The sequence below is a fragment of the Adiantum capillus-veneris genome, chromosome 29 (genome assembly GCF_014529385.1).
Source record: "Adiantum capillus-veneris isolate H3 chromosome 29, ASM1452938v2, whole genome shotgun sequence".
In the NCBI taxonomy this organism is placed as follows: Eukaryota; Viridiplantae; Streptophyta; class Polypodiopsida; order Polypodiales; family Pteridaceae; genus Adiantum; species Adiantum capillus-veneris.
The window spans coordinates 51568962-51584931 of NC_140959.1; the positions used below are offsets into that span (position 1 = coordinate 51568962).

At 40.1% G+C, this 15970-nt stretch overlaps 1 protein-coding gene across 1 annotated transcript; it reads right to left on the reverse strand.

Annotated features, from left to right (window-relative positions):
• Positions 1–11633: 11633 nt before the first annotated feature.
• Positions 11634–14534, reverse strand: LOC147419186 (pentatricopeptide repeat-containing protein At3g09040, mitochondrial-like). The gene has a single exon (XM_086505395.1). The coding sequence runs from the start codon at positions 13900–13902 to the stop codon at positions 11935–11937; it is 1968 nt and encodes a 655-aa protein (XP_086361521.1). The 5' UTR covers positions 13903–14534; the 3' UTR covers positions 11634–11934.
• Between the last annotated feature and the right edge of the window lie 1436 nt (positions 14535–15970).

A 15970-nucleotide genomic window follows, 5' to 3' on the forward strand; every position in this document is an offset into this window, starting at 1 on the left:
CACGCCCTTTCCCTCTCTTTTTTCCCACAGCTAGCAGCCCAACGCTGACCTCGCTTTCCTTTCGAACCCAACTATCCGACAACGAGGACCATACTTGCTCATCTTCCATTTCTCATTAGTGAGAATCTTTCTTGCAAGTTTTGCTCATCTCAAGGTGAACAGAGTCTCAAAGACAAGTTTCAAATCTAGGCCAATCACAAGAGAAAGACCATCACAACACCTCACCACGTTGCCATCCGCTTCCACCTTACAAAATGTTAAAAAAAAGGAAACACCGCCCCCCCCCCCCTCTCAGGCCTGATTAAGACAGCATGACGACGAGCCAAGCCTCACTCTGAACCTTTACCAACCCGCGTTCAACCCTCGTTCACATAGCTCGACGACAATGAGCTATGATAGCAAACAACAGCCAGGAAAAGGTGTCAGTAATTATAAGGGTGTAAAGGACTGTGTACAACTTCAAAATATTGTGAGCTATACGTGTGGAGATTTGTAATCTCAACTGTGGAAGTTCCTCATCTTGCGCGCAAGGGGGGGGGGGGGGGGGGGGCTAGAGGAACGTTGGACCCAGACATTCGTTCATTTTCAGCCAATGAAAATGCTCATCTTTCGTCGGGTTGCTTGAACCTAGCCTTAATGAAGAGCGGGTGTGAACATCAGATTGAAAAAAAACCAAAAAACCAAAAAAATCATCTTCAGCGATAAGGGCAAAAATGAATCCTGGGGAGGGTATCCAAACACTAGTTAGAGCCCTGTGTTGCCAAGGGGCTGCAAGACCTACATGACAAGCAGCCTATGCTCTACAAATTCTAGCTTCACTTCTTCTCAATGATCATGTTGAGAAGCTACGATTCCCCCAAATTATGTCTCACATGCATCCTACTTTTCAATATGCGCTAGGTGCACTCTTTTACCTATTTTCAGAATTTTAGCAGCGTTTGCAGCATAATCTTCATGTCCTATAAGTCCTACAAACAGATTGGTGTGACATCTACTTTTGGAGGATCCGAGCAGCCGTAACCCCTGGAGATGCTAGGCGGGATGTGGCTCTTAGAGTTTCGTGAACGTGGCTGCGAACTGACACATGAGGAGTGGCTCCTTTGGGTCACCACTTTTAGTTCCCTATCACATTGAGACATGTAGTAGGTAGCTATATTGAAGTGGCGGGCAACGATTCATCAAAGCAAAAAGCAAATGTGGTCTCGTGACCTTGTCAACGGCATACAAATACCCACAAGTAAGGCGGGAGATAATCCTTGTCAATAAGTGACACGTGGTCACCTCAAAGGATCAACGATGTGGCAATTTATAAACGGAGCGGTGTGATTTGGGACATTGGATCTCCGCAACGTGGGGTAGGATTTTTATACACGCGGCATCGCCTATAGTGCATCAACTCGTGCTAGCTGGGGTGGATAGGCGAGACAGGTCGAGCGTTTAACGGACAAATGCGACAACAAGAACCCCAAATTTTTTTCCCAGTGAAATGCGATCAATGATAGGGTCTCACAGTGTCACATAAAGTCGAGGGGAGATCATGAGATAGATTTGAGCATTGGTGGTAGCGATATATTTTGGTATCCTTATCAGGGTGCCCACAACGCAAAGGAGATTCGGATGGGCGCCCAAGTTTGAGGGGGCCTTAGTGGATGGTTGAGTCGATAATAACCCCCAGCTAAGCTTTTATCTTTTCGCCTTCCACTCCTCCCTGTTCTTGATCTGCTTAGAGAGCACGGTAATGAGTCGCTTCTCGTTCATTCTCTAAGCAGGATCCGGATGTGTGTGCTGTTTGGGCAAATAAACTTAGCTTCTTTTCTCGTTCTCTGAGTTGGACATGTTTGTCTGGTTGTGAAGACTTGCGATTCTTTGCTTTTCGTTAAGCACACAACACTAGGGTGGCATTCCTTTAATGTGGACTACTGTCGTTGCGCCGAGACACATCCTGTGCGAGCAAGGGGGAAAGGTGAAGTGTATGTATAAGTCGCACAGAGTAGTAGGGGGTACCCGGCTGGGAAAAATGGAATTATTCTTTTGAATCAAATTAGATTGCAGGCACAGGGTCGAGGAGCTGCAAGGAGGATACTGTAGCAGCTTTGCCTGGCCGATGACCTACGCAAATAAACTGCGAGCAAGTAGTGTACCAGTATAGAAGAGTCAGTATGTCCCTACCATTTGAAGAAAAAGCATGCGAACTTAGTACGCCAGATGCTAACATGGACGAGAGAATTCACGGGGAGTTTACTAGTGGGACTGTTTCCTTCTACACTGGATGCAAGGGAAATGCCTTTCTCTGATTGCAATTGCCTATGCCATCATGGCCGTGAAGGTGTCTAGTGGTCTGATAAGGGTGAGAGAACTCGCAAGGAGATTGTTAGTGGGGGCTATTGCAGAACTTGTTTGGCCTTTGGGTGGTGCCTGTAGAATCGAAGGAAGGGGACGGGAAGGAGGGATTGAGTGGGGTGTAGAAGGGCCCAATAAATGGGAGGAATCTATCAAATATCTCTTCTTCAGTGTAAACATTTATGATTTGCATTTTGTAGCAGCTTTGCATGGATGCCCAAGTTTTGACCTACGCAAAGTTTATTGTGCTTTCTTCTTCTAGGTTCAGTAGTGCTTGCCCGTCGGATATTGAACGACTTGGACAATGTAGATCTTGCTTTCGTGATCCTTAAGTCGCTTTTTTAATCCAATCATGGCTTAGTCCACCATTTATAAATAGGTGAATGGAAGCGTTATTTGATCTTTTGGATCGAAAGGATGGCTCTTGTTGGTGTTTGCTTTGCGCTCTCTCCAAAGGTCAGTTTATTGTCATCTATATTGCGAGCTTGTCTTTTTTATCTGTCTCTCGCTTTGTTTGTGATTTTGCTTTTGATTTTGAGAGTATCATTTTGTGAATATCTATGTTTGCTCCCTCAGCGTGAGTTGCACACTACAATTGTCGGCTCCACTATGATGGATGACAAGCTTTTTCTGAGATATCTTAGTGAAGACGATAAGTGCTCTGTTTTGTTACATGATCCTCTTGTTGGTTATGGATTGTGTTGCTTTCTTGTAGCAAGTTTAAGAACTAATCGCGAATTTGAGAATCTAGTAATTGTAATTAGTTATTCAATGAATCTTTACAAAAATTGTTTAAATCAACAAGCAAGGAATAAATGGTATTCTAAACTAACATTGCAGCTAAGGGACCATAATCTTCTAGTATTTTATATGATAATTTTGGGTGTTAATCCGGATTTTATTTACACGGATTATTTGAAAATCTTGAAAGGTGTCCTTAACTCTTACTTGCATAGTGCTATAAGAGATCCAAAGTATATGTCTCACTTACGTCTTATCCATGGCTCGTTTGCCCAAACTTTCTAATCAATGAGAGGTGCAGACTCGTTGATTTGCTTATACGTAGTTATTTTTCTAATACAAAACTCATGTAGATTTATTGAATGTTGTTTTTTAACTTATTTCGGAACAGATGTGAATGTAACTATTTTTGTGAAATAAATAGAAAGCTAACAATTCATCCATTTTTGTGAAGCAAACATGTTACTCTCTAATTACAGACATTGTATGATTTGTCATCTTGTTGAATTTGCACCTCAAACTGTCAAGGAATATTGGAGTTTATTCACATATAGTGAGATGCTATTTCAAATAGAAGTGAGGTTGCTCATCTTATCAACGGTATGTTAAAGCCACCATGTGGAAACGTGCCTTTCTATTTCACCTCATTTGCTTATCCAGGATTTAATGTGGAACTTCCTCAGATGCACTAGTGATTTAAAGAGGCGAATCGGAATCCTCTTCGATGAAATTGATTAGGATGCAGAATGTGGAATGAGCTGCGCCGACCTAATTGGTATTGTCTCTACTTTTAAGAGATGTGTGTAAATAGTTGGTGAGTTGATTTGAATTTTTTTGAATAAGCTTTTGATCAATGTAGAAAATAATTTACTTGTTATTTTTATTACATACAACTCACTCTAGTGAGTGTAGCCCCCAAAAAAAGGGCTAGGAGAGCCTCTTCAGTATCTCACACAGAGTCAGCACAAAGGGATCTAGGACCTAGGTTGACGGAACCCCCTCCCCCTCCCCTCCAGGGGACCTCCTCCGAGGTCTTCTTGCCATCAACACAGTGAAGTCGTGGTATTGATTGTAGTCAATAGGTGTTCACAAAACACCTATTCAACACAGTGAATAGGTGGTATTGATTGTAGTCAATAGGTGTTCAGAAAACACAGATCATCATCATCTACGGTAGCATCCCCTTTCTTGAGTACTTCAACCCACTTCCATGTTCAAGGAAAGGATCCATTTTTATGGAAAGTTACTCCATCATTTTGGTACAGAGAAGGCCAATCAAATCACCATTACACATTGATTTGTAGAAAAACAACCGGAGCTTGTAGAAATACTGGGAATTTTTCACAAACTGCTTTACCACTAAAACAATAAGCAGTTGAAATCATCATCGGAGCTTGTAGTGTGACATGAGTCACCATAAATTCCTTGGCACTTTTTGACTAGTTTATGACCACAACTATTTGGTTTCAAGGAGTGGCCATCAGTTATAACCTCAAATTTTATCATGGGTCTCTCTCTCACCATCATCGTCACTAATGTGGAATGTTAGTTTTTGTGACAAGCCTGATTTAGTAATTTCAAATTGCCCAAAAAGACACAATTGTAAATTAAAAAGGGAGGAAAGACAATAGACTTTGAACCTTCTACCAAAGCGTTTCTTACAAAGGGAAAATTCAAAAGATGTACATATTGTAGGCAGGTTAGTTATACAATTGACGATTGTTTACAAGACCAACGTCATTTTTCAACATAGCTTGAAGAAGAAGAAGAAGAAGAAGAAGAGAAAGCCATGCAAGTGATAAAAAAGCCTCCCTTGATAATGATGACTCTTGGGCTTTCTAAGTTTTCTACTCATAAATTTAGTTTCTCCCTTTGTACAAATATATATATATATATATATATATATATATATATATATGGCATATAGTTTGGGTTCAGACTTTGTCTATGCACTTATCGCATGAGATAAGACCACTCAATGCATTTCCTTTGCATACTTATTTGCATCTCAAGGTAACCTAAGGACACTATCAAGGGGGATAATTTTTGCCCTTTCTTGTATGGGATTGCCACATATGGGAATTTCTAGCCTTTGAATGGGCAAAAGATCAAGGTTCAACTGTTGAACTACGTATGCATGCCTTTGAACCATACTAGCTTTTGTTCAGTCTCTAAGCCATGCATGTTGTCTATCTTTGCTCATGTTGATGATGGTCACCTATGGACCTTTTAGAGAACATGGTAGTTCTACTTACGTTTTATCCTTTTAAAAATTTATCTCTCCATGAAATCTCCTAGGTTAGCTTCATCTATGAGCTGAAGGGGGAAAATGTTTGTGGGAACTCTCTCTTTGTGCTAGCATTTTTCTCTATGACCTAAGCTATGGGGCCATCCTACACTATGGCCTAAGCTATGAGACCATTTTCATTTTCATTTAGGCTATATAAACCCTTCTTTTGTATGTTCTTTAATGGTTCTTTATTACCATTGCCATTCTGAATCTCCTAGAAATCCTCTAGAGGGTCAAATACCTTATAAAGCAGGGTAGAAAACCTATTACCCAAGGGGTTCATTTAAATGGTGTAGGTGTACCATGTGATTTCATCACGCGGAGTAAACTAATTTTGAGAATCTGTAGGTTTGCACCTATAGAAAGCATTAATTTGATAAATCTTGAAAAAGAATGTAGGTTTTTTAACAAAAAGAGGTCAATTTACTTACAAAGACATTTAAGGAGGAGTTTTTAGAATACCTCAATGTTCCTCCTGTTATTGGTGCTTCTCCCTTGAGCTCTAGGCATGATGTTATTTCTCCTTGGAAGGGCATTCAAGGAGGTATTGCCTTCATTCCTAGTCTTGTTTTCCTCTTTTCTATGAGCTCTAAGTAGTCTTTAATTAGATTTTCTTCAAAACAATGAAACCACGCATTGGGTAAAGTTCTATAAAGGACTTTTTGTTGGTGCAAATGGTACCTTGGGGATCCTTAAGACACACAAAGTCCTTCAATTTATGCCTCATCAAAATAGTGTGATGATCCTATTAAAAATCTAATTGTAAATTTCACATTGCTGGTCTTTTGTAAACACTATTTTTGTACATGCATCATTTACATGCCAAGCAACCTAATATGATCTTCCTGTCATATGTTGGGTTATAATTCTCTTTCTAAAAAGATCAGGACTACACCATATTTTGGAGATGTAATATTCATTTTGCAAAATCCAATGGTTATTTGGCAAATAAGTTGGCAAGAAGTATGGGCACGCTATTCTCGGGGGGGGGATCATGCCCAAAAATGTACGTATAGCACCTGTCTTCAAAATAAGGGTTTTTTATTGGGCGACCTTTTACAGATTTAACCAAATTACATCTACAGAAGGGGATTTTATTCCACTAGAAGGTTTTTGACCTAGAACTTCTCCAACTTGAGAGCCAACTACTTTAATCCAAGGACCTTTGAAGGTTTGGTGCTTTAGGGTTAAAACCTTTATGCCACCTGAAGAAGGAAATAGGGGTATTTTTCACAAGCCTTTGACTCTCATTAATTACTTGAAGGGTACTTTTAGCATCATCAAAGTAAAACAAATAAGTTGTTGTTAAAAAACATATTGCACACAAGAAGCAAACAACTTCTTGAGTTCCCAATGTTAAGCTATCTCCTGTTTGAGTGATTCTAGAGGGGGCCAAATCCCATCACAAATACATATGACCACCTATACTTTAGTTGATCGTACTAGGTTCTAACTCTCCTTGGATGATTATAATTTTTTTTTGAGAAAAAGATCCTTCTATTAGTTAATGAAAACTGCCTATAGGACTACAACCACCTCTGCAAGAGAGGGCTACAACAAACATGATGGGGAGACTCTCCCAATGAAAACACCATATATACAATGAGGCTAAATCAAGAGATGGGAGGAGGGAAGAGCCACACAGGTGGACGGTACTGCCATCTGAGCACTCCCTGGACCATGGTGAAAAAAGGCCTAGGACGCCAGAGTCGAAAGAAAGCCTCTTTGCGCTCCCGCATACGGTCGAAACTACCCTGAAGTCTCTCGAACTTTCCTCTAAGAGTATGGGTTGGATGATTATAATTTAAAGTAACATCCAATTATCCTTTATGTTCGTACTTTCCCATTTAGGTCTGGTAGCCTATAGGGCTTATTATACTCATTATCTTGCACAATATCATTGTCTAATTTAAAATTGCTCTTCTCTAAAGCAATATAATCCCTTTCCACGTGGTGTTGAGGGATTGGAGAACCATTAGGATAGCTATCTTCAAAAACATTCTGTTATTTGAAAAATTTCAACAAATAAAATACCCCTTATTAGAACTCACATGCTATACTTACATATTTGGATATGCACTGTGTTATACTTCCCTTCCATATTATGCCATATACTAGTAAGGTTAAAGTTTTTATCTTGGGTCTTAAAGTTTTTATACTAGCTACGAAAAAATGAATTAGAAGAATATTTCCTACTGACAAAAGCAGCAAAGGTAGCTAGCTTGGTTGGTTGAGTACTCGACCTCCATGACACGAGTCATGGGTTCGAGTTTGGCCAGGCAACCTTGTGCGCTCATAAGAAACTACGCTACGTCGCCCTATCATTGTTAGGGCTTTTCACAAATCCATTCAAGATGGACTTCCTCAATGCCATGATCACGCCCTTCCTCATTTAGGGGGAAGCGTGAGGATCCTCAACCCAAGAGCTTGTAGAGGTGCAGTGAGAGATGAGAAAATTAAGGTGAGTAAGTTCTTAGAGCTCAGTCTCAAACCTTCGTCATCTTTCAAACTTGTTCATAAAGGTCTACTCACAAAACGACTTGCATAGTCATAGATTTATATATATTATAGGCTCTTTCACATGGAGCATGGTCAACCCTTTTCCTAACCTTACAAGTTACAACATTTTACATCTTGATAACCTTTTGCATCCGATGTCTATTGTTTATGGGAAACTTTGCCTTGCTTCCACCAAATTTTGCGAAGTCAAATCTGAAGAGCAACTTTTTGGCTTTCTAAAAGAAGTCTTAGAGGAGTGTCAGGTTAGGCATACTTTCAATGTTTTCACTGATGATGATTGAGACTTCCTTAACTGTTATTTTTGTTTTAAAATAGTAAATGGATTCTTTTATTTCACCCTTCATTTCACATCTTGACATGCTTGACTATTCTTACATTCTATTGTTTTAGAATGTTAAAGTGAAGCTTCACCTTGCATAATTCTAGTAATTTCTATAGACACACACACACACACACACACACACACATTGATGAATTCTTTTTATTTCACAACCTCACATGGCTTGACTTTTCTTGGATTCTTTCAACTAATTCTAATCAATATTCGAGATAGTCTCTTTTATTAAGAGGCCATTGGCCAAATTTCCTCCTTTTCACAAAGAAGAGAACCAAAAATACTAGCATAAATTGCAAGATTTTTACACTATTTTCTTACATATTTCACCGTTTTACTTTCCTTTACCATGGTTTGCAACTGGCTAGTCTCGATTTTCAACCGGCTCAAGGCTAAGCTGAGACAATCCTTTTTTGAACACCAATTCCAGTTAAACTCAACCTAATGACTTTATCACTTTCTTATTTTTTTAGAAAGCCACTGTGACTCTTTCACTTGTTACACAAGGGAAACACCCAAGTAGGGTGTGATAGGCTTCCAAACTTGTTGGGGACATAGATTGCATGGTCGATGAGACTCCTCACCAGAGTTCATCTGCTTGTACTCATTTGTGCCTTTCGCACTCCAACAAGTAGGTTGAGACAATGCACATGATAGCATAGAGATTGGCATATAGGTTGCTATTTTTACCAAGTTCACAACTATGAGAATATGGTGGCATGTTACTTTCATATGGTAACGAATGATTTGTTGGTATTTTTAAATATTGTAGATTCTTATTGTTCTAGTTTCCAAGAATCATCTTCAAGGTGTGAGTTTAATGGCTAAGGAGTGAATGTAACTCTCTAGTGCAGATGCATGCATGTACTCCCCCTTGCTCCACACATTAACTACATGGGAAATGGAGATTTGTACATGGTGGATTAATATGGTTGTACATCTGGCTCCCAAAAATCATCTTCAGGGTGTGAGTTTTTTCTCTAAATAGTGGATGTACTCCCCCTATGTCCACACAATAACTACGTGGGAAGTGGAGATTTGTCCATGGTGGATTTACATCATTCTTAAATATGAGAGATATTTACAATGCAATAAAAAGGATGCCACATCAAACACTGTCATAATAATCAATATGTAATTCTCTTAAATGATTTTCTCATATTAAACTGATCATTTAATGTGGGGAAGTGCCAGGGGAGAAAAAGCTAGAATATTGGTTAATCTAGCAGACCGGCCACAGTAGGGATCCAAAGGAGGGAAAATAGGGATCCAAAGGGGGGGCCATCTGCAAAAGAGCCATGTGCAATAATGGGCTAAAAAGACCTTAAGGTTCAGCCCATTAAGACTTCCAAAATGCTAAGGTTCCAAAATTCAAAGGTTGTGTCCAAAGGGTTAAAGCTTAGGGGGAATTGGATGCTTTGTGTGCTCTCCAAAGTCAATGCACATCCCTACATGGGAGGGGGCGATCCCTTCTTCTAGGGGATGAGAGAGAAAGACACACACACACACACACACACACACACACACACACACACAAGCCCCTTTACACAAAGGGAATTAGGGACACATGTCAGCTCCCTAGCCCAGATGCCCACAAGATGTGGCCAATTCCTATTGGATGACCCTTGAAGTGGACCAATGAGAATTAAGCTAGAGTAAATCTAGTTTAATTAATTTAAAAACATTTAATAAAAGAAACCAATAAGAATTAATTCTCCTAGAAGACTATTGGGCAGTCTCCCAAAGGGTCCAATGAGCATTCAAGAGCCCCATGGCTTGCCTGATTCCTATTGGCCAGGAGGCAAAGGGGTCCAATGAGAGTTTAGTTTAATTATTTAATTACCTCAAGCTCTCACAAAAGGGGAAAGGGGGACACATGTCAGAAGGCTATCACTTATGCTGCTTAATTGTAATTGGCTTGACTTGGAGAGGGCCAATGAGGCTGCAGGAAGAGCAAATAGCAAGGGGGCTCGCCCAAGAGAGAGGGAGGGCTGATTTTTTCTTGGCATTATCACACACATACTCACACAATCTCATGTGTGAAGAAAGAGAAGACTATCTCTTCCCAAGCTTTAATGGAGAACTCATCACCTACTCCAAGCTTGTGAGATAGAAACCTACCTCAACACTCTCTTGGCATGTGGATGCAAATCCAACCAAGAGCCAAGCTTCAATGCATGCTCATCTCCTCTACCAAGCTAATTACTAAGCTAAGCTATGCTAATATGAGTGATTATGTGAGGAGATGTACATCTTTCTCGTAAGATACTCCTTCTTCCTCTCAATCTACTCTCATACCCTGCTAGCTCTCACCATCTTCGAAGGTGTGTGAGGTCTTGGGTCTGAGAACGGGGATAATTCAAGTTGTGTTTGTTAAGTGTTTTGCTTAGTGCATGAAGCTTCCATCTTCATTGCACTAGCTAGTCTTGAAGGAACACAAAGAATTGTATTGTACAATGTCTCTCTTGATGGGAGAAACCATAATACAAAGCCTTTTGGAGGGGGGACCGGCTCCATGCAAATCCGGTCCTCAACTGTTGTCAATAGCTTAATTTCTCTCTCTTTTGAAAGTATTGTTGATGCTATCTAACTAGGTGTTATGCTTTTTGTTGCTCTCTCCACCCAAGCACTCTTGTAATTCTCATTAGTAATCTATTCTAATGAAATGCCCACTATGTTCATGCTAATTTCCGCTACACATAAGTTATTAAGCCATTAAATGTTACAAACACTCTGCCACCTCCATCAATAAATGGGTAACCATCTTGTAAGTATACTTTGCAACGTGTTTAAAGTGCAAAGTAGAACAATGCTACACGCTTCTTTTGTGGTAGGCCCAAGTACAAATATGGTAAGGAAGTGAAATGAGTTCATGCCATCACAACATGGTAAGTGTCCTTTCACATTTATCTTATGATTTTGCTTCATCTTTATTATCGTATAAATGATAAATGTTGTCCAACCGGCTTTCACATTATTGTTTTCCTCAATTCTTTGCACTTTGATTTTCAAGAAGAGCCTATCGTACATTCACATGTCAAATCCATCTTTGCCATTATGAAGTGAATCTTGATGCATTGCAATACATGGAGATTATATAGCTATTGCAATCGACTTTAGGATAGGGTGAAATAAACCCTCATGGTCACCTGCCCATGAGTATATGCTCAAAGCAATGCATGATGTTGTGAAGTACGCGAAAGTACAAAGACATGTGGCACGGGAAGCAAACTTTATCTTCTTAGATCTTCCATTTGATTGGTGACCCACACATTGGCCACATGGCTATGACAAAGTGGGATTATTAGAGGATCACATTTGCACCTTTTGGATTTGAGATTTACCAACTTAGGATTGTAAACATTATCAAGAAAGTTGGTTTTATATTAAGGGTGTTGAGAATACTACTTAGATGAATTTGTTAGTTTCATTGACCATTAGATTTTGTAATCTTCTTTGAAACATTATTAAAATAGTTGGTTTTATTCACTGCTAGCCTTCTACTTGCTTGCATCCACCAAATTTGGTGATCAAATGTCCAAATTAGTTGGTTTTATGCACTTTTAGTCTTCGACTTGTTTGCATCCACCACCTTTGTATTCTCGTGTGTACAATGGCTACTTACTCAAGTTGTAAACCTTTTCATAACCAAAGACAATCTCTCATTTGAGTCTAAGAACTCTTGTGCAAAGCAATTTTAGAGACTTTCTTAAGCCTCCATCCCGGCTCTTTTCACTTCAACTGCATATGCTTCATCATGCATGCCTGCTTCTACAAAAAAGTTGAACATACAAAGAAAAGCTGCCTCACTCTTCTTATCCAATTGCAATGCATTTTCAAAAGCTTGCTTTCCAAGCTCTACATTGCCCCAGTTCCGGCATGCCCCCAACAAAGAGAGCCAAATGACAATATCAGGATGTACTGGCATCTCCTTCGTCAATCTCATTGCCGCATCTATACGGCCTGCACGGCCAAGTAGATCTATCATACAAGTAAAGTGTTCCAGAGTGGGGAGAAAACTGGAATCATTGCTTTTAGGGGAGAAATAGCTGTAATCGTAAAACATTACACCTTCATCGCTGCAAGCATTCAAAACACATGTCAGTGTGATGGAGCTTGGAGTTACCCCTTCTCTAATCATTCCTTCAAACATAGCTAGAACATTTTCAGTCTTTCCAAATTGCGCCCATCCCACCATTAAAGAAGTCCAGCAAACCACATCTCGAACAGGTACTTTCTCAAAAATTTCTTGTGCTTCGGCAGGCAACCCGCATTTTGCGTACATGTGAACCAAACTATTGCTGATATGACACTCTTCTTCAATACCGAGCTTCACAATCACAAGGTGTATCTCCTGACCTTTAACTATGGCCTCAATGCCACCACATGCTTTCAAACCACATACACAAGTGATAGCATCAGGACAAAAGCTATCAAAATGCATTTGATTGAAACATTGTAATGCCTCTTCAGCATGAGCATGCTCCGCATATCCAGTGATTAAAGCATTCCAAGAGACCAAGCTTCGAACTTGAAGCTTGTCAAAGACATGTTGGGCTTCAGCAAGCAAACTACTCTTCCCATACATGTCGACCAGCGTGTTGGCAATCGGGAGCTTCTGGTCAACGAACCCAGTTTTGGTAATGGCCATATGAAGCTCCATCCCCTTGTGTGTGTTTCCTAGCTTACTGCAAGCTCTCAAGAGGCACATAAATGTAGCTCCATCTGCAGAGACTCCTTTGGATTGCATCTCCTCAAAGGCCACAAGAGCATTTTCGCCACAACAATGCTCAGAATATCCTGCCAACAGAATATTCCAGGAGACCACGTCTTGCCATGGGAGCTTGGCAAAGCTCATTTCCGCATCTGCAAGCAAGCCGCACTTGAAGTACAAGTCCAACAAGGTATTTCCGATACGGATGTCGTCGTCAAAACCTTTTAAAACAACATCTGTATGCATTTGTTGACCTCTTTTTATGTCTTGTATGGTAGCACAGGCTTTCAAAGTGCATATACATGTGATAGCGTTTGAAGAAGAGCCACTATGTTGCATCTGCTCATAGCAATCAAGCGCCTCTTTGGATCGGCCACAATTAACATGCCCTAAAATAAGTGCAGTCCAGGAGACTACACTAAGGCTACAAAAAAAGGCGTATGCTGCTGAAAGCTGTCCACACTTTGCATATGTGTCAGCTAAGCTATTCCCAATGAGCTCTTCTCCTTCTAACCCCTTTAAAACAATCTCTGTATGGACCTCTTCAGCCCTTTCAATGGCTCCAAGATGACCACAAGCTTTTAACAGGCAGACAAGAGTATGCGAATTTGGAGAACCACCTTCCTGCCGCATCCGTCTGACGCAACCAAAAGCTTCTTCATAGGGCCCGTGTTCTGCATAACCTGAAATTAGCGAGGTCCAGGACACAACATCTCGATTCAAGAGACTATCAAAGACTTCTTGTGCTTTTGCTACTGATCCGCATTTGGCATACATATCAATCACAGCAGTTCCGAGAAAAACATCCACTTCAAGCAGCCCTAATCTAGCAATGTCAGCATGCAAAGCACAACCTCTTTCTATGTCATGTAGAGCAGCACATGCTTTGAATAAACCGATAAATCCATGAGTTGAAGAATTCAAATAACCTGCTTGCATTTTGTGGTACGAATCACGCGCCATGTCCTAATCAGACTGGCTTGTAACCGACAAACTCAAAGAGTGTTGATTCCTACCATCTTGTTGAATGCTTGTTGTGCAAAGTGCATTCTATCTACGCCTGCAAGCGGAGGCTTGCGAGTTGATGTCACACGTATATGTATGAACTCAGTGGCTATGGAAACTCTTCTTTTTCGCAACTGTACGCAGCATGCATGCAATGTCCAGGATTGTGGTATGCAGGGAAAGATCCCCCTTCCATAGAGAAGAAATGCACTCTTCAATTAAAGAAAACACTTTCTGGTTGTCATTCACTGCGTCCGCTTCCTTTTTCTTCTCCTCCTCTTCTTCAACCTCTTCTGCTGCTTCTTTTTTGCCATTGCCAGATCTGACGTTCTGTTATCCTCGTCTTCCTCCTCCATAGCCATTGGGCGTACTGTCAGTAGCTCTTGTGCGGCAGATATGCTGGCTTTTGGGTGTATTTGATTTAGTTCAAGCGCAGTTACCCAAGAACGATTGAACGAAAATGTTAGCTTTGATTGAAGATTCCGTCAATGTTTTACTTGGAAATTGAAAAGGGATAATGAGATTAGTTTTTGGCTAATGGAAGGCCATAGGATTCATTGTGCAAAGTTGTTGCAAAACTGAGACCATTGGATTCTTTGGTTAGATGAGCTCTAGATGGCAAGGTTCTTTGTAAAATATCTTTGTTGTCCCTTTTGTTTCCTTACATCACCTTCTTTGAGAGAGACAAGTGTCCCTAAGGGATTCAAAAGTTTTGTGAATAGAAAGCTTAAACTTTGGAATAGAAAGCTATTCTCTAGGGCAGCATTTCCTTTTTTGCATGCTTGAAAATGACTTTAGAGATCAAAACATTAAACAAAATATTCATAGGAGTTTGATCTTATGATGTAGTCTTCGAGAAAGTCTTTTTGTTTAGGCGGCAAGTTTCCTTCTTATACAAATACAAAATGGAAACACTAGTAGAAATTTTCACCTTTGCAAAATATTTGAACTATTCTCTAGTATATTTTATCGGATTTTTCCTCCTTTGCCATTTTTTGCAAGCAGCTAATATCGATTTTCAATCAGCTTAAGCCTAAGTTCAAACACACCTTTCTCAAACACTGAGATATTGATAAACAATTCTCTCATTTGAAGATTTCAAAAAATAAATCACTTCACTAAATCGTTTAATTATTTTCTATGCTTATTTGAAGGCATTAAATTATTCTTTTGTTTTGATTTTTAATGTGTCTTTTTATTTTACTTCCTTCTTGTTTTATTTTGTTTCAAAATACTGATGTGCAATGTGTACCATTTACCTTATTATTGGGGCCCCTTCATAATATATAAGCCATTTGCGAGTAACGGGTACCAACTAGAAGGAAATAAAAAAATGACATGATTTAAACTTATCTTAAATGTTATTTAAATTTTATAATATTAAATGGATCTTTTTATTTCACTGTATATGGACAATACAATTTTATATTAAAACAATACAACTGTAACACTGATTAAGACCTACTTTTGATAAATCTCCCTCCCCCCCCCTTACCTTCAACAACAGGCCATCGTGAGTCCTCACCTTGTTATTTCTACTGAAATAGAAGTTGCCTATTCAAAACAAAGGGAGGAAAAAACCAAAATCGACTCTCTTTGTCTCTCTTATCTGGTGTCTTTATCTCCCTCCCCCACTCTCTCTATCGACTTTCGAAGGCATTCTCTCTCTCTCTCTCTCTCTCTCTCTCTCTCTCTCACACACACACACACACAGACACACACACACACACACACACACACACACACACGCACTCGTGGCGTTCAGCTTGCATCACATGCCCCCAAGTCGACGTTGAAGGATGGTCTTTGTGTGTGTATGTGTGTGTGTGTGTGTGTGTGTGTGTGTGTGTGTGTGTGTGTGTGTGTGTGTGGTGCGTACACATGCTTCAGCCTGCACCGCATGCCCTCCTTCGATTGTCGCTCTGCAAAACGTCGCCTGGCAAGGTGCGAGGCTCCCATGATGTCGCTTCAAAATGCCACGTTAATGGCATTTTGTCCCATATAATATCTAACGCTACCTTTTGTG

Coding starts and splice junctions, on each gene's coding strand:
- LOC147419186 (XM_086505395.1), bottom strand. CDS start 13,902: ATGGCGCGTGATTCGTACCACAAAATGCAAGCAGGTTATTTGAATTCT.